The 23,071-nt window shown below is 44.6% G+C and overlaps 1 protein-coding gene across 1 annotated transcript in view; it reads left to right on the top strand.

Annotated features, from left to right (window-relative positions):
- Positions 1 to 23,071, top strand: part of atrn (attractin) — a 152,513-nt gene that overhangs the window by 108,231 nt on the left and 21,211 nt on the right. Inside the window, exon 27 of the mRNA XM_080480151.1 lies at positions 18,403 to 18,510. Coding sequence (XP_080336277.1) covers positions 18,403 to 18,510 — 108 coding nt within the window. The remainder of the gene's footprint in view (positions 1 to 18,402; positions 18,511 to 23,071) is intronic.

The following is a 23,071-nucleotide window of genomic DNA, read 5'->3' as shown; positions in this document are numbered from 1 at the left end:
TACCAATAAGGAATTGCTTAAAAGGAAAAGTTAAAATATTACATGAGAGAAATCCAATAGAGAGCTTCTTGCTATTAACTCAAATACTGTGCAAGGCTGCAAAATGGTATAATATTTGCTCATGAGCTAAAAACAATACAAGTAAAAGCCTGAAAGCAACATGGGAAAGAGATTTAGGGTGACGATGCATGGGATTCCATTCTCTTGAATAATGGCTTACATGTTAGGGAAGCCAGAGATAAATGTATTCAGTACAAAATTCTCAGTAGATATTATTATACTCCTTCAGAACTTTGTAAAATGGGTATTGGCAGAAACGATCTGTTTTGGAAATGCCAACAAACTAAAGGTACATTGATGAATGCCTGTTGGTCTCTCCTTTTTGGAAGTGTGTACTGAATTACATGCGGGGATGGATACCTTGTAATTTGCCCAAATCACCTAAACTGTGTTTACTAGGAGACAAAAGAGAGGTGTCACAGTTAAGTAAGCATCATTTTAGAGTGTTAACTACTGCATTGGTAACATGTGCCCGTCTCTTTTTGAGACATTGTAAGGACTCCCATACCCCAATGCTTAAAGGGTGGAAAGAAAGAATGATTGAAAATGTTGCTTGTGAAAAGATGCTTGGAAGACGACATTAAAGAAATGAAGCCTCCGTGGAACAATGGGACAGTTTCTGCACCTGCATGTCTACAACCTGATTTGGATATTTCAGCTAGATAATTGACACTAAACCTCACTGTTTATCTTTTTGGTTTTTGTTATAAAAGGCAAAACCCAATAAATACTTGAATTACAAAAAAAAAGAATTTCAGAATATCTGTGGTTTAGTGTGTAATCACTCTTGTCAGTGTTGAGTTAAAATGGACCTCGGTATTTGAGATGTGCTCCATTTGATTGCCTCCATCCACATGTTGTGTTGCACCAAACCAGCAGAGTCCGTTTTGAACAGTGGCCTCTTCACCTCGCGTCACCCAGCGTTTTGTCTTCATGGGCTGAGATTAGCCGGCTGATGGTGGACAGAAGTCGTCCCGCCTGCTGCGATGCTTCTACGATAAGCAGACCTGATAATGTCTGTAGTTCAGAGGGAAACAATCCACAGCCACTTTCACTGGCACTCGTACGCCGAAGAGCTTGATTAGTTTGTTGTGTTAGTGCTGATGAGGAAACATCAATAAACAATGTTTTACATTCTTCTGCTGAGCGGATCTGTGCCAGCAGTTTGTCTGCCTTGGTTTTTTTCAATGAATTAATAGATGTGCTCCAGGCTACGTTTCCAGCTAATCCGGGTAGAAACAGGCGAGTTTGAGCGAAGCTTCATGGAACAATGTGTAAACGCTCCCAAGATGCGAGACGTTTCTGTGGAGTTGGCAGTCTGGCAGGTTTTACTTTGGTTTCAGCGTCACTGGAGTCTGATGCAGATGAATATTATTAGCTGAGGACTTCGGAAGCCTCGGGACAGCTCCGTTTTTAGGGTGAGTTTTTAAAAATAGGAGAAAATATACACTGAGCCAAATAAAAACTTTAAAATCTAACACATTTAGTGAAAAAATGAATCCGGTGAAGCGTCCTAATAACATTGCTGGAGGAACGGTCTGGTTACAGTCTAAAAGAGCTTTTCTCAGAGCATGTCCATCTCATCCCACAGACGGAAACATCTCCCTCACCCTATAATCTCACGGGTAAATTGGTTTAAAGCACTTGTGTGTTTAATGTTGGATGGACTCTGTCTGCTCTGTAATTTAAATGCATTGAAGACCTGCCTTCAGTATTTTGGTAAAGATCCCTCCGTGGTATTAAGTTTGTAAAGATTGCCGGGTTTGGCCGTTTGGCCGGGTTTTATCATGAGGGACTGATGCCTTAGTGAAATCACATGGATTCAACTTTTCTTTTTTTTTTTGTTGGTTCAGTCGAGTGGTGACGGATGAAAGAAGTCTGGTAAAAACAACAGCTTCAAGGGCTCCATTCTTTTATTTTAAACAGAGTGGTGACAAAGAAAAAGAAGTGGAGCAAAATCAACCTCCTCAAGGATGTTTTCATAATCAGAGTGTGATCATAAAGGCTGGGGAGTGAGAAACAGTTCAGGCCCAGAGCAACTTCTGACAACACTTGTTTGCTCCGGAAACTTGAACTTTTTTATTCAGTGGCAGTTTTTAAATAAAGAATCTAAAACCGTTGGGCTGATAGAGGTCACATAATAAAAGACCCACAGCTTCTGTGACTGAAATGTTAATGCGATCCGTCTGCTTGTGTGTCAGCGAGACGCTTCATCCTTCGCCTGCTGCAGAGGAATTCAGACTTATTGGAACATGGAGGAGCGTCCGTGTTTCCACTCCGTGTCCTTGAGGACGGATTCCTGCACTCAGTGAGAGTAAGGAAGCCCAGGCCACGGTCACTGGGACGGCGCGGTGGAGCAGTGGAATGTACTGCAGGTACATTCCACTGGAACAAAGCGGTGGGTCAGTGGATTGTGCTGCAGGTACATTTCACTTTCAGGATTACACCAAGTAAACTTTGGCTCTTTAGTGAGTTTTTCTTGAATTTTATGGGCGATAAGCAGCGACTCTACGTCTCTTTTCAGTGTTTCTTGGCAACGCCGTTTAAATGAGTCAAACTTGATCACTCAAATATGCTAAAAATAGCCCGTTTCCAGGAAATATAGTTTGTAGACGAATAATTACAGCTTTTATTAACTGAAAAAGCTACCGTTTAAAAAAACTCAAATGTTCTCCATCAGCCACGCTGAAACTGTCCTTTGCAGGAAAAACAACTTTTAGCAGTTCGAACAGGAAACTCTGCAAGTCAAACACGTCACTGAAGAAAGTTTTGATCAAAGTTTCTGAAATAATGTGATCATGTTGTAGTATTTCAATATGACTTGACTTAAATTCTTATTTCAAGGGCCTGCGAACCTTTCTACACATGCCAGTCTGAAAGTGTCTCGTCAATGAATTCTCCATCATAAAACTAAAATTAAACTCAGCACTCAGTGATTTCTGACCTCCGCCGAGCTTCGACATGGACACAGGAAATTACACATAGTCCACATTCAGAACAACTGCCCTTATTAATTTTAGTTTGGTGATCACATGATTTTATTTTGAAATTTGAAAGAATATTTGAAATTTTCTATTGTAACCATTATTTTTGTTCTGGATCACCACCAGAATTTAATGGGTTCTTCCTTTCATCAAAATGCGCCTGTGTACCAATTTCTCTGAAGATCCGCTCATTAGTTTTTGAGATATCTCGTTAACAGTCAAATTTATAACCTCCTTGGCGAAGGTAAAAAAAAAACTATTAATTGAGCATTCTAATTTGAAGGAGTAATTACAGGAGAAATTGTGTGTTTCAGAATGTATTCCATCCTGCTTCAGCAGTACAGTGGAACAGTGAAGTTTCCTCAGTCCACCTGAGGACGTTCCTTTCAGTCCCACCCTGATCCTCGCGATGCAGCAGACAACAAGCGAGACACTAGAACAAGGAACCTCCACCTTCAGGATTTTACACTATTAAAACAGTCATCACTGAATTTTCAACACAGTTTGACATGATTTGGTTTGACATGCAGCAGACGGGCAGTCTGGAGTTGAAGAGGAGGAATGGCTCTTTTTAAAAGCTGTCATGTATATACAGCTGACAACATATGTTCTTCTTATATCTGTCCTTTACTATATATGTAAGTCTGAGTATAAGAAAACACCTGGTGGAAAGTCACAGGCTGGATTATTGTTTTTAATTGCTTCCCACCACAAAAGACAAACTGTCATTTTAGTCGATCCATAAATTCTGCAGTGATTGACCAAAAACACCGGAGACGGACTCCTGTGTCCAGGCTTTGACTTTAGAAGTTGGTCTCTGTGGTGCAGTGGTTATACCTGCATGCTGTGGGGGCGGGGCTTCATGCTGTCACTCAAACTGAAGAAGACACGCAGTACACCATGTCTCTATCTGACTGCCGCGTTCTGCTGCGTCTGAAGGCTGATTTCAATCAATCTGCACTCTGGTGTCAGATTACGTTTTCCTGTCGTGATCAGGTAAATAATCTGTGTTGGTCATGTTGTGCTGTTTGCACTCTGACCTGTTTAAGGTATTTTCTTCTATTCCGTACCGTTTTTTAAGCAGTTTTTTTTGCTCACAGTGTTTTCTATACCGGGCTTGTAATAGTTTTCAGGTTTTATTGGTTGTGCAGGTTTCACCTTGTGTTTGTGCTGGAAAATGTCAGATATGGCAACCCTGCTGCTCACCGTGGCGCTCATGTTTCAGGCTGTCGACCCCGGACCTACGTGGACAATGTTGATGTCTTCGTACTTTATGATTTAATGTTGAAATCAAAGGTTCGGGGTTGCACGTGATAATCTCGTCCTTATTTCTCTCACGTTCACTCGGTGACAGATGGCGGCGAGCCGATCTGAGGCGGGCGGGCATGTAGGAAAAATCTTTTTCTTGTGTACTGAGGCATCGGCTGTGTTGGCCCTGGAACCTCAGAGGCCCCGGTAGATTAACTCAAGCTTCAAGATTCAGTCAGAGACGCCTTCCATCTCCTCCTCTCTCCTGAGGTCAGCGCTCGCTGCACCACTGCACAGAACAAAAGGCCTGCTTCTGCGGTGATCAATCCTGAAGTGAGAGGGAAGGAGAGTGCACTTTAAATGATGGGGGAGAAGTGAAGGTCACTCCCGCAGGAAGCCGGGAGTCTCGGGGAAAAACGTGCATCCTTGCTAATGGTAGCCTCGGCATCGTCAAGCTCACGAGAGTCTCCTCGGACCTGACAGGATGCGGATTCATCACAACGTGATGAAAAAGAAGCAGGAAGTGCTGCGGAGCTTTGAGCCGCTGCCTCAGCCGTCCTTCGCCTACTCTGCTGTCAATATCAGCTTTGCTTTAAGAAAAGAACAACTGTCATGCAAATAGCCGACTGCTGGTGTGAAGGAGTGACAAACAGCCAACCGGCATCTTCGTCTACATTTTGAGTTCAGGGACATAAAAGCTGCTTCGCTTCTGCAGCTGTCGGCTGAATGAATTCAATGGATCAATGAAGCTGAAATTTTCAGTCAAATCTTGTTTTTTGGGGGATTTATGTTAATCTGCTTCTAGTTTTTTGTTGGTTTTTTCCTCCAGAAGTCCCTGTCAGCAGTTTAGGCCCTTTGATTTCTTGCTTTTTGACATTTTTTGAATTCTGATTTAAAAAAGAAATATTGATACTTTCTCTTTCTTTTTTTTAAACGCATACAAACGTTCTTCACTTCTGGGCTGTCATTCCAGGTATGGGGACAATTACGTATTACTGTTGGAAAGTGAAAAGAATTGAAGAGCCTCTGCCTCACGGCCGCGGCTGAAGGACAAACAACCAATAGAAATGCAGCAGGAAGTGACACAACAATCAAAGCAAAAGTCCTCCACCACAACAATCGTCACAATATTCACAAAGCGGTCAAATCCTCACCACATCCACATGCAGTGTCCATATCAAACGATCTTTCCTCCTGTTGTTTTAGATTTTATCCTCATGAGAAGAATGTGATGCTAATGCTACATCACTAGCTTTCACTGGTCTCCTTAAAACACTCTGATCCTGAGATAGACGTTAAAACCTACTTTTCCCTTTATCCTTACTCTGCGAGCTTTTACTGTGGGCTGGTGGTTGTAAACAGGATAACAAGGAAAAATATCAAACGTACTGTTGTACGTCGCTTCGTGCAGTTATAGAGAGTGATAACGGTATAAAACAGTCTTTAGTCGTGCTGGAAGTGAAGATTTATACTGCTATACAACCTTCTGCTTCCACTTCCTGTCCCCAGTCTGGGATATTTTACACTCTCTGGACAATCACAAAATAAAAAAACTAATGAAACATTGATGCTTTATATTTACATTCTGTGTCATTTTGCCCACTTTTTCCACGTCTGTGAGCTCTAAATCTGTCCTCATAGTGCGTTCTGGGTTTGGAGTGGCTCAGCCTGGTTTCATTGTGTGTGTGTGTGTGTGTGTGTGTGTGTGTGTGTGTGTGTGTGTGTGTGTGTGTGTGTGTGTGTGTGTGTGTGTGTGTGTGTGTGTGTGTGTGTGTGTGTGTGTGTGTGTGTGTGTGTGTGTGTGTGTGTGTGTGTGTGTGTGTGTGTGTGTGTGTGTGTGGGGGGGGGGGGGGGGGGGGGTGTACACGTGACTTTTTGTCTTGCTGCGTTCCCGAGACGCTTCTAAACCCTGACAATCTTAATTCTGCGGAGACGGGTGCATAATTAGGGTTTGGATCTGAGCCGGTGTCTTCTGGAGCACCGCAGCCTCCTGCACTGTGGGTGACCCCCGTTTGGTCGACAAACACTCGGCGCCCCCCCCCAACTCCAGCCGTCCATCACAGCTCTGGTAAAAGGCTTATCATAAGCCGGGACCCTCTGTCAGCCCCCTGCTCCCGGGCTCTTTGATTCTGTTTCATGTCATTACAGGCCGTCTTCCCTTTCTTTCCCTTTCATCCATCTCTTCTCATCTCTTCTCATCTCTTCTGTCTTCATTCAGACTGTTTTAACCTCTGAACCACCTCAGTTTACACGAGTCCCTCTAAAGTCAACAGCTCCGGTTCTTCTTCCCCTGAATGCAGCAGCACCGTTGCTCTGGCTCTGAAGTGTCGAGGAGGAAGTCCTCTGCCCTGTTCTGGAGTCTGGTTTTGCAGGACTCGCCACATTGGACAATATGCATTTCATAGGATGTGTCCGTCACGTGTGCAGGTCTTTGCTGCATTATTTCCAAGCTTGAAGAAAAGCTGCACGTTTTCTGTGTGTGAGGCTGAACTCTGCTTCTTCTTCTGTCGCCGCACTGTGGTTGGTTGTTGTCGCCACGTGGCACCACGTTACACAAGGTGATCAATACACCTTTTTTTTCTAAAGATCTCTTCATGCAGTGGGCTCCTACGGAGGAAACAGTGGAGTCAAAAACCTGGAATAAAACCTCACATTTAACCAAGATCTAATGAAACGCATATGAGAGAGATCCTAAAAGCTCTTTTACAAATCCAGTCATCATTTTCTCCCGTTTGGATTTTTAAGCTCTAAATTAGGAAATTTGTGCCGTTTCAGTCTTTTCCCAGAGTTTATTTTAAATAAATGTCACACGATAGACGTTTCTCTTTTGTTTGTTTTTTTAAATGTGATTCTTTAAAATGTTTCTGGAGGTGAGACTCTGAGCTTCCAGTGTCTCAATGAGGACCTCAGACGTCCTCCTCGTCCTGTCCTCCTCTCTTTGACTCGATGCCAACAGATAAAGCAGTTTAGTTACTTTCTTAAGTTTTCCCAATAAATAAATAACCATTTCCTGCGTAACTTGACTAATAACAAAAAGCTGCAGAAAAAAGATGATCAGAAGATGTTTTGAGGAACTACTTCGTCTAGCAGTAAAACTGTGTCGACTTTATTTAGTTAAATATGATGAAAATATCGGTAGAAGTGCTGGCACGTCTTTTTCCGGATCAGCAAACCAACTGTTTTTAGTTTATTGAAATTATTTAGTTAGTTTTATAATGAAGAAGAATATGTTGCAGTTTTGGATTATTGGACGACATTTGAAATGAAAGAGACTGAGTTTACCGTCCGTCTATCAATACTTATCTGCATAATGTCCTCCTATCCATCTTTCTATACACCTTCTCTATCCGTCTGGTTGTTTATCATCAGTCCTTTTCCACTGGCCATCCATCCATCCATCCATCCATCCATCCATCCATCCATCCATCCATCCATCCATCCATCCATCCATCTATCCATCATTTTCTGTAGCTTATTAAGCAAATAACTAAAAATAAAATATCACAACCTTCAACTCATTCAGCTCTGTTGAAACCAGGACTTTTTTTTTTTAAACAAACAATTTAGATCAGATTGAATCTGACGCATGATAACAATCTGACAGGATGAGTCTAAAACATATTAAAAATGAGCACATATTGAAATGTGAGTCGACACGTTGGCACAGATCCAGAACATTAAAGCCAATGTGGTGATCTAAAGGTTGAAACACTGAGTCCTGCGTGTGAAGTGGGACAAAAAAGATATGATGGTTTCCATATTAAACCAGACCAGCAGACAGAACCGGGTCGTCAGAGAGACTGACAGCCGGCCCAAAACAAAAGAATTATACAGCCGTCCTTTGAAACGGCACATCAGAACAACCTCAGTAAGGTACAGATGTTTCTAATGCTTCTTTTGACGGTTACGTCTGATTTCTAGCTTTTATACAAAGATCCTGTGTCGGTTTCTCGGCTGTTGGGTCGAACATGAAAAGTACCGCCGTGTCACATTTTGCAGTAAACCTCAGAGAAGAGCAACATTTCTTCATTTTAATTAGCTTTTGACAGAAATAACACGGCACCAATTGGGAAACAAAATCAGTGTAAACAATGAGTCCAGTCCAGCGTGTTGAGCTGCAGAGCAGATGAAACGGACGAATGAACGTGTGAGCCAGAAAAATGAAGGACAGAGATGAAGGAAAGAATTGTAGTCCACTTCAAGGATAAATGTCCTCCTGGTACCACACACACGTTCCTGGGAGCTGTTGCATAACGTGTGTGTGTGTGTGCGTGCGTGCGTGCGTGCGTGCGTGCGTGCGTGCGTGCGTGCGTGCGTGCGTGCGTGCGTGCGCAATATTTGATGTTTATTTGCTTTAAATCTTGTCTAGATAAGATGGTTTTGTCTCATATACACTCATGAATAATCCAGTCCTCCATTATAATCATAAAAATGTATCTCGAGCAAAAATGAATATATTTTTTATATGCTGATAAATTCTAAAAAGTCCCTCCTGCACATTTCAATCACCTCAGTGATTCTTTTCATCCAAATCCCTTCTGCTTCTGTCCCGTTCATACAGAGGAGACACAACGTGGAGCAGCTCTAATCACCATCACACCGGAAAACAGTCCGTTTTAAAAAGCTTCTTTAATTGTTCTACACAGATTTATAACATATCCTCACTTATATAGAGACGTTTAACCACTAAACTTTGATTTGAAACACGATGGTGCAGCTCTACCTATTAGCAGATCTAATGTTGAGTTTTTCTTGTTCAAAGAGTCAGAATGTGACGAGAAGCATCCTGCATCAGTATAATTTGACCGATTCTACAGACCTTCAGCGCTTCATCTCACTGCTGGGAACAATAACTGTAAATGGGCATAAGAATTTAAAACTGGGATGATTGAAGAAATCCCATCTGACGTGAATACATGCAATTCCATGCAAATGGAATTTCAATAATCTAAAACCTCTGCATTGTTTCCGTCCATTATTCGACTTCTTTTAGATTCTTCTTACATATTCAGTGACTCAAACCGTCCACAGTCCGATAGTTCCTCCTGTGGAAGAGTTTGTCTGCTCGTCACTCGTGAACTTGCTCAAAGACATCAGAGTATTTCTTTCTTTTCTCATTCAGATAAATGCCTCATGCTGTTTACATGATCACTTCATTAATCGGATGTAAACAAGCTCATTTGGAGAAATTAAGGCCCCGTTTACACGACAACCAATTCGAGTGTATCCGCAAAACTTTCTTCACTTTTGGGGGGTCCGTTTACACGGCACCAGTGTTCTGATCCACTGTATCCACAAAGTTTTTAATCCGGCTCCCAAAGTGGAAAGATTCTTTCACGGTCTCTGTTCCCTCCTGCAGAGACTGATGGAGGCTACAGAGCCTGTTACTGCTCATCTCCCCCTCCCTCCTGCTCTCCAGTTGTAAACAAACATGGCGGCCGCGTAGTGGTACGACCCGTAGTGGTACGACCCGTAGTGGTACGACCCGTAGTGGTACGACCCGTAGTGGTACGACCCGTAGTCCATATTCTAGTTTTATGGTCCAGATCAGTAGTTTAATAGTTGAGACTCTCCCTGATATCATCCGGTTCCTCATCAGTCCACTAGGATGTCAGGTTCTCTCCATTTTCTTCACATTTATAGTGTTTTGTTCTCTGCACACGTCTGTGTAGTTTCATTACCAAATCAAGCAACAGCGCCCTCTTCTGGCCCGGCAGACTAACTACATCATTGTCTCTGTGTCCGCTGCTGCAGTGGAAACGCCCCTACTTTTTTTAGCGGATTAGGTGTTGTCACGTGAAACGTTGTCGTGTAAACAGGACCTCAGTGAAATAAGGAATTCTCGAAGTTAAAAAGTTAAAGAGGGTTTGTGAATATTCCCCCGGACAGTGAGTGAAGGTTACTGCCCCGCTGTGTCCGTGTCCTCTCCTGATTGGTCCAGTCTTCACTCAACTCCAGTCATTTCATTCATGTGTGGGGTTTTTTATTCCTCAACTCCATTATTCCCCATTTTTTTATCTGCCTCACATCTCTGTGAAGAGCCTTTGTTGGACATTTTTTCTTCTTTTTGATGGAGTATTGATTGGCCCGTGGTCGTCCTGACGGTGTACAGTAGAGAAGAAAGAGAGATTTTGGAGAGGAGATGGACAGCGGGAGACCACGGATTAAAAAAGAAAAGGAGGACGAGTTGAGAAAGATAGAGAGAAACCGAGACAGAAAGAGGTGCAGAGAAAGAGGAGTGGATCAAAGCCTTTTCCCATGTTGGTATTCACAGCGTGCCCCCCACCCCCCCTTCCCTCACAGAGATGGCGGAGCAGCGAGGAGCTAACGTCACTTCACAGATGAAGAAATCCTCTCTTTCTTCTCTCTTCCTCAATCAGTCCGTAGCTTCCCTTCAGTGACGCTGAGGGATGATTGAGAGCTCCACCGGCGGCATTCTAGACACACGCATCAATAAATAAACAGCTCTGTGTGTGTGTGTGTGTGCGTGTGTGCGTGTGTGCGTGTGTGCGTGTGTGTGTGTGTGTGTGTGTGTGTGTGTGTGTGTGTGTGTGTGTGTGTGTGTGTGTGTGTGTGTGCGTGCGTGCGTGCGTGCGTGCGTGCGTGCGTGCGTGCGTGCGTGCGTGCGTGCGTGCGTGCGTGCGTGCGTGCGTGCGTGCGTGCGTGCGTGCGTGCGTGCGTGCGTGCGTGCGTGCGTGTACTTACTCACAGTTAAAACGCAGTCCTGTATTGTCCTGCTGTGTTTCAGTGTCTTTCAGTGGACAGCTGTGGTGTCGTAGCTCATGACCTTTGCCCCTTCCTGCACTCTCGCGGCTCTCGTTAGCATTAGCATGTTTCCGGGGAAATGCTCCCGGAAATAAACATGGCGGTGGAGGAAGGATCCATGAGACATTATCAGTCACGTGGAAATGAGTCAAGTCGATGCTTGAAGTAAAACTCAGATTATTTTGAAGGTGGCAGCTCGTGAACGGAGCTTCTCACAACATCTTTACCTTCCAGACATCAAATCAGAGGGTTGAGATGCAATAAGAGATTTATTAATTCAACATAGAGACCAGACGAGAGAATTCACGTGTCATCACATGAGCGAAGCTTTGACAGAGGATTGACATCTCTTGATTGAACTTTATTTAAATGTTTTTTAAGAAAATGTCAGTCTATGTAGCTCAGGATTCTCAAACTCAATGTACCTGGGGGCCGCTGGAGGCAGAGTCTGGGTGAGGCTGGGCCACATCAGGGAGTCCACTAAAAATCCTCAAAAGTCATTATTAAGAGTTTTAATGATTTCTTCAGAACATGTTGGTCCTGAACATGAATGGAACATTGAATGAAGATCATGACCGGTTCTTCTGAACATGGTTCCTCTTGCCTGCGCTTCTTCTCACATATCTGAGCCACATTTGCCTTGAGAGAAGAAGCAGCTGAGACCCTCAGAATGTCTAGAACAGGGGTCGGGAACCCGCAGCTTTCTGCTCCCTCTGCTGCGGCTCCTTGAGCCTCGGTCCCACTGCAGTACATCCCTGAGCGCGGTGGTGGACGGTACGGTGCGGTACGGTACGGTAAGGCAAAGCGCACCCAGACCAACTGGGTCCCACTACAGAGAGTAGTAGCAGCTCTGCAGCTCTGCAGCTCTGCAGCTCTGCAGCTCCGCGGTCGTCCGTCGGAAGCTGCGGAGCTGTGGAGCGCCATATTTCAATAAATCCAGTCAACAAAACTACCAGTGTGTGCAAAGCAGCGCATATGACCAATCAAACACATTTTAGTTCAGGAGCCACATTCAGCCCGGTTTCATCCTGACTGGGCCGGACCGGGAAAGTAGTGCCAAAAGAACCTTTAAATTCAAACTTCAAAGTTTTTCTTCACGCAGATAATGAAGATGTCGATATTTTCACAGAAACCCGACAGTTACTATAAAAAAATGACTCCAATCTCAGGATAAAGCCAATTTTAAAGAAAACTTCTGGTGTACAGAAAGCTGTTCACAAGATCTCAGTGTTGTGTCCAAAACTGAAGAAATTTGTTTAAAAAAAAAAAGCTCATAGTTTTATTTGAAATGTGTCCAACCTGCTTGGTGGTTTGGCCTGATTGGAGCCTCTTGCGGCCTGTTTTGGCCCCCAGCCCTCATGTTTGACACCACTTGTTGTTTGAGTGCATGCACACTGATTATGTTTTAAGTTGCTACATATGCACATTTTATTTCCTCGTCCTGGCACTTCCCTTCAGGCTGCTGAGCTCCGGTAGCAGAAAAAATATTCCCCCTCTCACACACACACACACACACACACACACACACACACACACACACACACACACACACACACACACACACACACACACACACACACACACACACACACACACACACACACACACACACACACACACACACACACACACACACACACACACACACACACACACGAGAGATCATGTGCAGGAATCTCCAGCCTGCCGACCGTCCATGTGCACCGCCTCCATGTGCTCATCGCTGTAATCAGGTTTATAAATGCACAGTTTGCTCTGCCATGGACAGTTACTACTGCTGCTGTACACACACACACACACACACACACACACAGAGAGCCACGTTGGGAGGTGGGCGTCTCGGTGTAGCTCCTCGGGCTTCAGTTATCTGCGGACTGCGGAGTGTTTGCTATAGAGCTGCTGCCTCCTCGCGACGCTCTGTAATGAGATTTGTGCAAATTGCATCTTATATAGGAGTCCTAAAAGGACGATTGTTCTCCAAATCACACGGCATCCTCAACCTGACGGTGACGGTCCAGATTTCACACCAGCCTGCACACTTCCATTGTTTAGGGCCAAAGTGTGAGAAATTCTACCTTCACATTGAGATATTCAGGAAAATTAGGCTTAGTTTCCAGAACAACTTGTGGTGTTTTTCCTGCTGATTTACACAGAAACAGCCCCCAGTATTAGTGTCTGTGATCAGAAGCATGACGACATGACGCTCTGCCACGGCTGCTTTCAGGATGCAGCTTGTCGGTACATCCACTGCACCATCAGCGCTCTGTGTTCATGCAACACAAGACAACAGACTAACAGCATGAACTGATGAAGCCTCTGAGATAAATGTCTTCCATGACAAATCAACAAGTCCACATCATCAGATTCAGTTCCATTGAGACGCTTCCAACTTGGAGCTTAGACATTTCAATAAAGTGCAGCACCACCCGGTGGCCTGGCATGCAAACTGCAGCTTCTCCAATGTTTTTGTTTGTGGTCCCATTTCTACTGTGATGAAGATGTTTACCGCTGCATTCGAACAGCATTTGAAAGTTGTTGGATGTCGGCGTGAATGTCAGCGGCTCTGATCGTCACGCCATCGATGGCGAAGACGCAGCATTAAACTGAATCTGGAAACGAAGCTGCTGCTGAAACAGAGGTCAGCTGCGTGTTAAACGAGCGGCTGGTCAGACGGAGCTGGATCGAATCTCTAAAGTTTGTTTACTGCAACATTCACAGGCTTTTTATCCAGTGAATCAATTGTGCTGCTTTGTGCTGTTGGAGGAGTTGTGCTTATGAAAAACGATGTTGTCTGCATGCAGATTCTCATTTCCCCTGCAAGCCGCATCCAGCACTCTGATCTCTGCTGCCTGCTTTCTCTTTTTTTATACATCGCATTGGTTCGAAAAGGAGCTGACTCTAACAAATGCACAACTTCTTAATAGATTATTATCATTTAAAGTAAGTTTGTCCTCCCGAGTAGAAAGTTACATGTTGGGTTAGGACGTATCGCTGTGCAGCGTCATGAATCTCTAGTTCAATGAAGTTAATGAGACATTGGTGAATTATGAAGAAGTGTTAGTGTGTTGATTCATGTCCAGAAGTCATCCGACTGGAACTATTTCTATCTAGTGGTCTGATCGTTATGGATCGCGCCCCGGATCATACCGGATCCAGACTGGACACAGGGACGGCTGGTTTCCATCAGGTTCTGGAGGCGAGGAGCCCCGGCCAGTTTTGTTGGGACGTCATTTGTTCTCCTGCTAACGAGGCGACTCCACGCCGCTGTGTTTGGATTCATTCATACTTTATGCTCTACTATTATGCATCGCAGCGTGTCTATTTTTAGCCAACGCCTCTAGTCTTGCTTGTCATGACGGATTTGTTTTAGCTTTTTCCCGTCTTGTTTGATGTGGAAGCTTTTCATAAAACCCATCCAGCACTGTTCCTTCTCTTCACGCACATTTTCCCTCCTGAATTCTGTTTTATCTGCCGAATTCATGTTTCTTTAATTCACAAAATGTGCTAATGAAGTTTGTGATGGGAAAGAAAAAGCTGTGGTATCTTCTCAATGTGATTGGCTGAGAAACTGAGTGAAAAGAAAAATGAATGTTGTGTGACTCAGGCAGCAACATGTTGGTTTTCTGTCTCTGTGTGTGTATCGTGAGCACTGCGCATTCACGCACGCATACTGTAGTGTGCAGGTGTGTGTATACTGTGTGTACTGTCTGTGCAGGAGTATGTGTGTAGCCTTGTTTCAGTTTCTTGTGCTGCTGTAACCTACCGTTGATTTGCCTTTAAGTCCACTCTACATGTCCTTAAAGGTTAAACACACACTGATGTGCTTATTTCTGATCTTCAGGAGAATTTTCACACTTCACATTTTTTCCACATTGTAGTTTGTAAAGTTCCCCTTTGACCTTAACGTTGCACCAATCAGCTGACTGTTTCAATGTCCACTGAGTACGACGACACTAAGCTGAAATCTGGATTAAAATAACTATATTATGCTTCCATAAAACTTTGATAACGGTTACGCTACGAGACGTAGTTCTAGTTGGAGTCAGTCTAATGTATGTGAGTGCTGATTGCAGTTAAATGCTCATATTGATATTACAGAAGTGTTTTATTGTTCTCATTTCTGCTGCTTTTAATCCGACTCTGAATGTTAAAGAGCTGCTTTTAAGAGTAGTGACTGCAGGAATGAAAAAGGCTCCGGCTCCTCTTCGCCCAGCCATTAGAACAAAAAGAAAAAGATCTGGATTCATGGCTGGAAATTTAATGAGTCGTTCTTCTCCACAAAAGCGATCTAGGACATTAAATTCAGACCTTTTTTCCGCCTCAGGCTTCAGTGTACAAAGAAAAGTTTCCCTCCAACTGATTCACTGACCTCCGTGTGTGTGTGTGTGTGTGTGTGTGTGTGTGTGTGTGTGTGTGTGTGTGTGTGTGTGTGTGTGTGTGTGTGTGTGTGTGTGTGTGTGTGTGTGTGTGTGTGTGTGTGTGTGTGTGTGTGTGTGTGTGTGTGTGTGTGTGTGTGTGTGTGTGTGTGTGTGTGTGTGAGAAATCTTCAATGTAAATTCAGACGAATAGAATCAAACTGTATCTATGATTTATTTTTGCAGCAGCTAAATAAATAAATGGACTAACTTATATAGCTTCTTTTCGCTGACAACAGCCCCAAAGCGCTTTACATCGCTCATCACATTCACCCATTCACACACACATTCACACACCATTAGAGGCTGTGTTCTCTCACAGCCTCTAATTGAATCTAATCTAACGTTTTAATGATCTGACATTCGTATGGACGCCCAGTATCTATAATTATACTCACGAGAACCGACTTCACTAAAAGGTTCTGGAACCTTTATCATTCAGGATTAACCCTCCAGATCCCGGATGTTTCTGTTGCATCCGCTGCACATTAAGTACAGAAGGACCACAGCTTCCGCCATCTACACGCCGACGGAGTCGGAATGTTTTTGAAAAGTTCCACCTTTGGAGCGAAGAGGTTGTGTTTCAGTGACCCGGAGCTCCGTTGTCGTGTAAGCAGACCCCCAAATGCAACAAAGCCTCAGCCTTTTCACTTTCCGTGTAAACGAGCCCTAAGAGAGGCCATCTTGATTAACGCCGATGTTCCTGTTGCAGGTGATGAGTTCCACGGTGTGTATTGAAATTGTGAAAAGAGTCATTGGAAGCAGCTGTCAGAGAGTTTTGACTCCCACTCAACCCTCCGCTCCTTTTATCATGTCTGACAGTGTTTCTTCCTGCTCACAATGATTGCAGGTGTTTTTCTTTCCATTTCTCCGCTGATGTTATTCACGTCTCGCTGTCTCCACCATTGACATCATTTGTTTCTCCATTCACACTTTGGCTGCTTTGACAGGCGACACCACAGCTGCTCCTCCCTGTTTACTCTTATTTACTGCGGTCTCTGGCTTCCTCCATCCTCTCGCCATCCTCTCTTTTCCCCATCGTCTCGTCTTTTCTCATTTCTCAGCTTCCGCTCCTTCTCCCTTTCTGCCTCCTGCCCTCCCTCCATAATCACCTCCCTCCTCCTTTTCCTTTGGCCAAGGTCCATGTTATAAATCAAAACAAAAGGGAGTCTGTACCTCTGCCTGGCTGTGGAGGAAAGTACAATTACTCAAGTACAGTCTGAGAGTACTTTCCCTTGATTCTTCCCATTATGTGAAGGTTTGCGCTGTGCAGGGACTCTTCTGTTCTCATGGCACGTCTCTGAAACATTGATATTTAGATTATAAAGCGTACATATCATTATTATCCATGTTGAGTTCAGCTTCTCCCACAGCGGAGCTGCTTCATAGTCCTCCATTTGTTTTATTCAGTATCCATTAGTCTGGATAGTGAAAGCTCTGTAATGCAATAAATTGTTTATAAAGCACATTTATGACCAAATAAATGGGGAAATACTGAATAAACTTTATTTACATGATCAGTCACATCGACCCATTAACTTAGATGGAGCGTTTTATCCAAATGCACTTCAACACGACAGGGATCAAACCGACAACCTCAGGACCAGAAGACAAACCGCTTCACCAAATCTTTCCATGTGGTGCATGAATAGGCATCAGTACACACCGTGACACAAGTCAGATACACTATTTAGAATCTTCATCAATGAATGTTGATGTTTCTTTTTTATGTACAGCAGGATGAATGTCACGGTCCACCTGAACATTCATTCATCCTCTTGGACTGTCCTTCTCATCAAAATCTGAGTACAAGATGATCCTGCCTTGTTCCAGAATCAGAATACTTCCATGTGGACATGAGCTGATGAAAAGATAAAGTGCACATTAATAGACGAACATATTTCAACAGAGTCGGCGCTCTGCAGTTGACCACAGCTGGACGTTGAAGAGTTTAGAAAAAGTAGATCCAGGGGTTTTGTTGAAGTCTGTTTGATGTTCATACACAAGTCCTACTTTAAGTATCATTGTGTGGCACCGTTTCCAATGGGAAACCAACTTCATGGTGGCCTGGTGCAGAGATGTTCCTACTTTCAGTCTTACTGTGAGGAGTTTGCATGTTCTTCCTCTTTCTAAAGTGGGTTTTCCTAAAGTTCCTATGCATAGTTAGCTGATTGTGTTGCGCTGATAAAGTCCTGACGTTCTCCTCCTGCCGGTCTGACCTCAGTCTGAGTAAAGTCGCCACGAGAGTGAACTCTGCATCATCGCCTTGCTTTGCCAGCTCATATATTTTCAGTTCTGGCTCCGTCTCTCTGCCTTTTCATGTCTTATTTATAGCAGCAGTAAGCAGCAAAAAGCTTGTGTCTTGCAACAAACAGCGAAATAATCTTTGAAACTCGAAGGGAGCTTCTGCCAGCAAACGGGGAAGTTTGCCTCGGGAAGAAATAATCTAACATGGAATTGGATTAGTAGATCTTCAGGTGGCCATGAACGGCTGCTGAGGGCACATTCAGGATGAATAACTACATTTTGGTCATCACATCGTCTCTGGCCTGTAAATCGAGCCTCCAGAAACATGGCCAGCAGTCCAGAGAGAGTCCTGCTCAGTATGAAGTCGGGTGAAGACTCGTCTGGGTCCAAACAGCCTCTGGCCGGTCAAATCAACCCGTCATAAACATTGTAAAACCAGAAGATCCAGAGAAAACGCTGTTTCTCTCCCTGAGCTTCAGTCGCTCCACCCAGTCGTCTGCTTCAGGGACGACACATGATTATCTTTTAAAACTCTGATGTTACACTCTTAACTGCTCTCAATCAAAAGATTCTTCCATAAAAAGAGTATCTGACCGTGTTTCTCTGTCTTCTCGGCGGATCAGTTAGGTGGAGAACATCCAGAGTGTTTACCTGCCGCTGACCTTCGCTCTTCTTTTCCCCAGCAACTGCTGAGAGAGATGCAGCAGATGGCCAGTCGGCCTTTTGCCACGATCAACGTCGCCTTGGAGACGGACGAGGAGCCACCGGACCTGATAGGAGGGAACGTGAAGGTGAGCGTTACCTTTGCTTAAAGGAGGCATCGTCGTGCCCGCGGGGATCTTCATCTGTACGCCGTCAAGACGGCGGGCGAGGGCGTGCGCCGATCCATCCGTCACTGCCACCGTCGATTCGCCTGGTACTGAAGTGATCAATCAATCAACTTTATTTATTTAGCACTTTTTTGTACAATTAATGTAATACAAAGTGCTTAACATGATTTAAAAACAGTGCAAAGATACAGTAGATATTTAAGAAGCAAGTGAATGCAGACACACACACACATGCAGACATGCCTCGTGGTATGGAGACATGGCAGGGCATTGAGGACGGAGGTGAGGAAAGGGCCACATTTAGGGGCCGTCTACATTGGGAGTGGCACAGCCTCTAAACCACAGGGGGCACTGCCACAACATACGTAGGGGACCAACCAGGTGCCCGGGACCAGTGGGGAACGTGGCCACCACCAGTGTAGCGACCCCTGAGAGGAATCACTGGAGGTAAAAGATTCAGGTTAAAACCTAATAAAAGTAGATAAATAGATAAAGTAGGTAAAAGTAGATAAATAAATAGATAATACACATATCTGCATATACAAACACATATATATATATATATATATCAATTAAAAAGGTGAGTTTTTAACCTTTTTTTAAAAACCTCAAGGGTCTCTGCAGCCCTGAGGCTCCCTGGCAGGCTGTTCCACAAACGGGGTCTATAAGAGCTGAATGCAGCCTCCCCGTGGGTCTTGGTCCTGGTTTGAGACACAATTAAAAGGCCGGCGCCGGAGGACCTCAGGGCCCGTGAAGGTCGATACGGTAAAAGTAGGCCAGATAAATAGGAGGGTGCAAAACCGTTAAGACACTTAAAAACTAACCTTAAAATCGATCCTGAAGCGAACGGGGAGCCAATGCAGTGATTTTAAAACAGGCGTGATGTGGGCCGCCCTCTGGTCCTCATCAGCACTCTTGCAGCAGAGTTCTGTAGAAGTTGGAGCATTGACAAGTTTTCTTGGGGGAGACCAGAGAGCAGGGCGTTACAATAGTCCAGCCTACAGGAGGTAAAAGCATTAGCACCTCAGCGCTTGGCTGAGAAAGAAGTGGGCAGAGTCTGGCTGTGTTCTTCAGGTGATAAAAAACAGTCTTTGTGACATTTTTGATGTGTGAGATCCGGAACACATGAAGATCAGTTAAAATCTGACAGTTTTGGTAAAAGTTTCTCTCGCTGCCCTTCAGGACAGAGAACTAAAACCTCTGTTTTGTCCTGGTTGAGCTGAAGGAAGTTTGCTGCCATCCAAGACTTAATATCTAAAATGCAGATAAGAAGGGCATCAATTGGCCTTGTGTCCTCAGGAGACACCTCCACATACAGCTGTGTGTCATCAGCATAGCTATGGAAGCTGCTGCCATGTCTCCTGATGACGTCCCCTAGTGGCAGCATGTATTAAAAAGGATTGGGCCTAAATTCGACCCTTGGGGAACCCCACAGCTGACTTCATGGGTTCATGAGGAACGTGTATCCATACTTGCAAATAAGCGTCGATCTGTGAGAAAAGAACTGAACCACTTAAAAACATTACCAGAGACGCCGGTAAGATTCCTGAGTCTATCTAATAAATGGACATGATCAATGGTGTCAGAAGCACTAAGATCCACTAAGATCTAGACTGGGAGCTGTTGGGAGTCTTGATTGCCCCTGATGCCATTTAAAATCTTTATAAGGGCTGTGCTGTGGTTCCTCAAACCAGACTGATGCGTCTCTAAAATGTTTTTTGTAAGTCAAAAATTATTTAATTGAGTAAAAACAATTTTTTCAAAAATTTTGCTTCAAAATGTTCAGTTGGATGCAGGACGGTAGTTCTTAAGAACCTTGGGTTCTAAACTGCTCTTCTTCAGAAGGGGCACCACCACGGCCGTTTTAAAGGCGGTGGGGAAACCACCGTCTGAAGAGAGCAGCTGACCATGTTTAAAAGCGGTTCCTCAAAGAACCCATAAAATGACTTAACAAGTGATGGAGGGGTTGGAGCTAAAAGGCAGGTTGTTGGCTTCACTTGGGAGAAACTCCACCAAGCATCAACCAGGGACAAACAGTCCAGTGATTCCTCAGGTGAAGACACCAGTCCAGGTGAGGTCAAAGGTAAAAGACAGGATCTGATGTCTTTTATTTTGCTTCTGAGGTGGTGGGCATAATCCTCCCAAAAGGAGGCAGTGGGTGAGGAGTTCTTATTAGAATTGGTGTTTGTTAAAAGGTGGAAGGTGGAGAAGAGGAGTGCGGGGTTATGTTTGTTGTCTCTGAGGAGCTTTGAGACGTAGAAAGTCCTTGATTGTTTGACTGTTCCATTGTAAGATTTGAAATGGTCTCGGAAAATTTCATAGTGAATGGTGAGTTTTGATTTTCTCCACCTCCGCTCAGCAATCCTGCAGTTTCTTTTGTGTTGATGGGTTTCTTTCTTTCTCCCTGGTGCTGGTGGTTTGGCTTTATTTAGGTTTCTTGTGATCACTGAGGCCACTGGAGTCTGGAGTTGACTTTAGTTTACTATTAAAATTGTCAACAATAAGATCACACGGAGCAGGTAAAGCTTCAACAGGGATATTCTGTAAAATTTCAATAAATTTTCGGCCACCTCACAAGTCATGTAGGGTTTCCTCACCGTTCTGACCGGCGACATTAAAAAACACACAAGTGGCTGGACACAGCCAGGTCAACACCAGAGGACACACCGATGGTCAGGACGTAAGAATTGACCAGGTCCAGGGTGAGACCTCTGCTGTGTGATGTGGTGTTTAAAATCCTAACATTGCAGGAGGTTTAAGAATTCTCTGGACAATGACTCCGTGCGGCGATCTATGTTAGATTAAAATCACCAGTGATTAAAATTGGTTTACTTTGTATGAATAATTTCTAAAAATTTCTAAAAATTCTCGAAACAAAATGCTAGAATAAGTGGGTGGTCTGTATATAATCAGGGAGAGGATGGGAGGGCTGCAAAATACAAAGGCGTGGTATTCAAAAGAGGTAAAACTGTTAAAGCCACTTTAGTGATGGAAGCAGTTCCTCCTCCTCTCCTTCCATCCCTGATAGAAAATAAAAATTTTAATTTGGTGGGGAGGCCTCAGTAAGAACGGGGGGGGGGGGGGGGCAGGGAATCTCAGAGGGCGGAAAGGTTCAGGGGGTGTCTTGAGGGGGGGTAGGTTCAGGGGGTCTCAGAGGGGGGACAGGTTCAGGGGGTCTCAGAGGGTCTCAGAGGAGGGACAGGTTCAGGGGGTCTCAGAGTGGGGGTAGGTTCAGGGGGTATCGGGGGGGGGGGGGCATGTTCAGAGGGTAACGGTACGTTTAGGGAATCTCAGAGGGCGGAAAGGTTCAGGGGGTCTCAGGAGGGGGACAGGTTCAGGGAGTCTCAGAGGGGGGACAGGTTCAGGGGGTCTCTTAGGGTCTCAGAGGGGGGACAGGTTCAGGGGGTCTCAGGGGGGGAAGGGTTCAGGGGGTTTCTTAGGGTCTCAGAGGGGGTACAGGTTCAGGGGGTCTCTTGAGGGGGGACAGGTTCAGGGGGTCTCAGAGGGGGGACAGGTTCAGGGGGTCTCTTGAGGGGGGACAGGTTCAGGGGGTCTCAGAGGGGGGACAGGTTCAGGGGGTCTCAGAGGGTCTCAGAGTGGGGGTAGGTTCAGGAGGTATCAGGGGGGGGGCATGTTCAGAGGGTAACGGTACGTTTAGGGAATCTCTCAAACTGTTGCTCTTTAAACACAAAAGCAGAAATTGTTGTGTAAACTGGCCTTAGCTTGAACGCTACGTGAGCTTGCTAGTAGCATGATAACAAACACATGAGCGCTAGCCTCACAAATATTCTCTTCTTATGTTTTAATCTGACACAATAGGATGTTGCTTTGAGATTTTTGGTGCAGAAAGTCTTTTTCCGTGACCCAGCAGTGAATGCTCATGTATTTTAGTTTGTAGTGTTTGTTGTTGCACCACATGTACTCCGTTCCCTGGCGTCCTGCTAGAGGAGACACGCCCACACTACGAGAGCCACCGCTTCACACCGTTAGTTTTTAGTCTAACTTGAGTTGTAATTTCTGTGATTTCATGAAGTTTTCAGGCAGCCGGAGAGGCTGAACAGAGAACGGAGCTCTTTTGAAGGGAAGAGCTTGAAGTGTGGAGCCGGTCTGGTGCTCCCTAATGAGGGTCAGTGCAGCGTGGGGGGGGCTGAAGGCCAGACATTGATGAAAGTGGTCCGACCATGAGGGAGACGGTGCATTCCGCCAGCTATATCCAGTTATTGTGGATAGTCAGTGAATCTAATTGGAATGAATGCAGTTAACCTCAGAGTTAAACACATGCAGATGAGAGCAGGGGAGATTAGGACGATACTCAGAGAAGAGTTTGGTTCCAACATGGAGAGATTCTTCATTTAGAGGAAAACAATAAACAAATCAACGCCCACTCGCAGCAGAAACACTCGCTGGCATGAAAATAAGGAACATTAGAGGACAATAATAAAGTCATGATTCATCTAAGAAAACAGGCTTCAGTGTTTGTGAAGGACTGAATGCAGAAATCGAAGGTACGTCGACGCCATAA

This window comes from Lipophrys pholis, assembly GCF_963383615.2.
Source record: "Lipophrys pholis genome assembly, chromosome: 14".
Classification (NCBI taxonomy): Eukaryota; Metazoa; Chordata; class Actinopteri; order Blenniiformes; family Blenniidae; genus Lipophrys; species Lipophrys pholis.
This window is presented reverse-complemented; position numbering and strand designations above follow the sequence as displayed.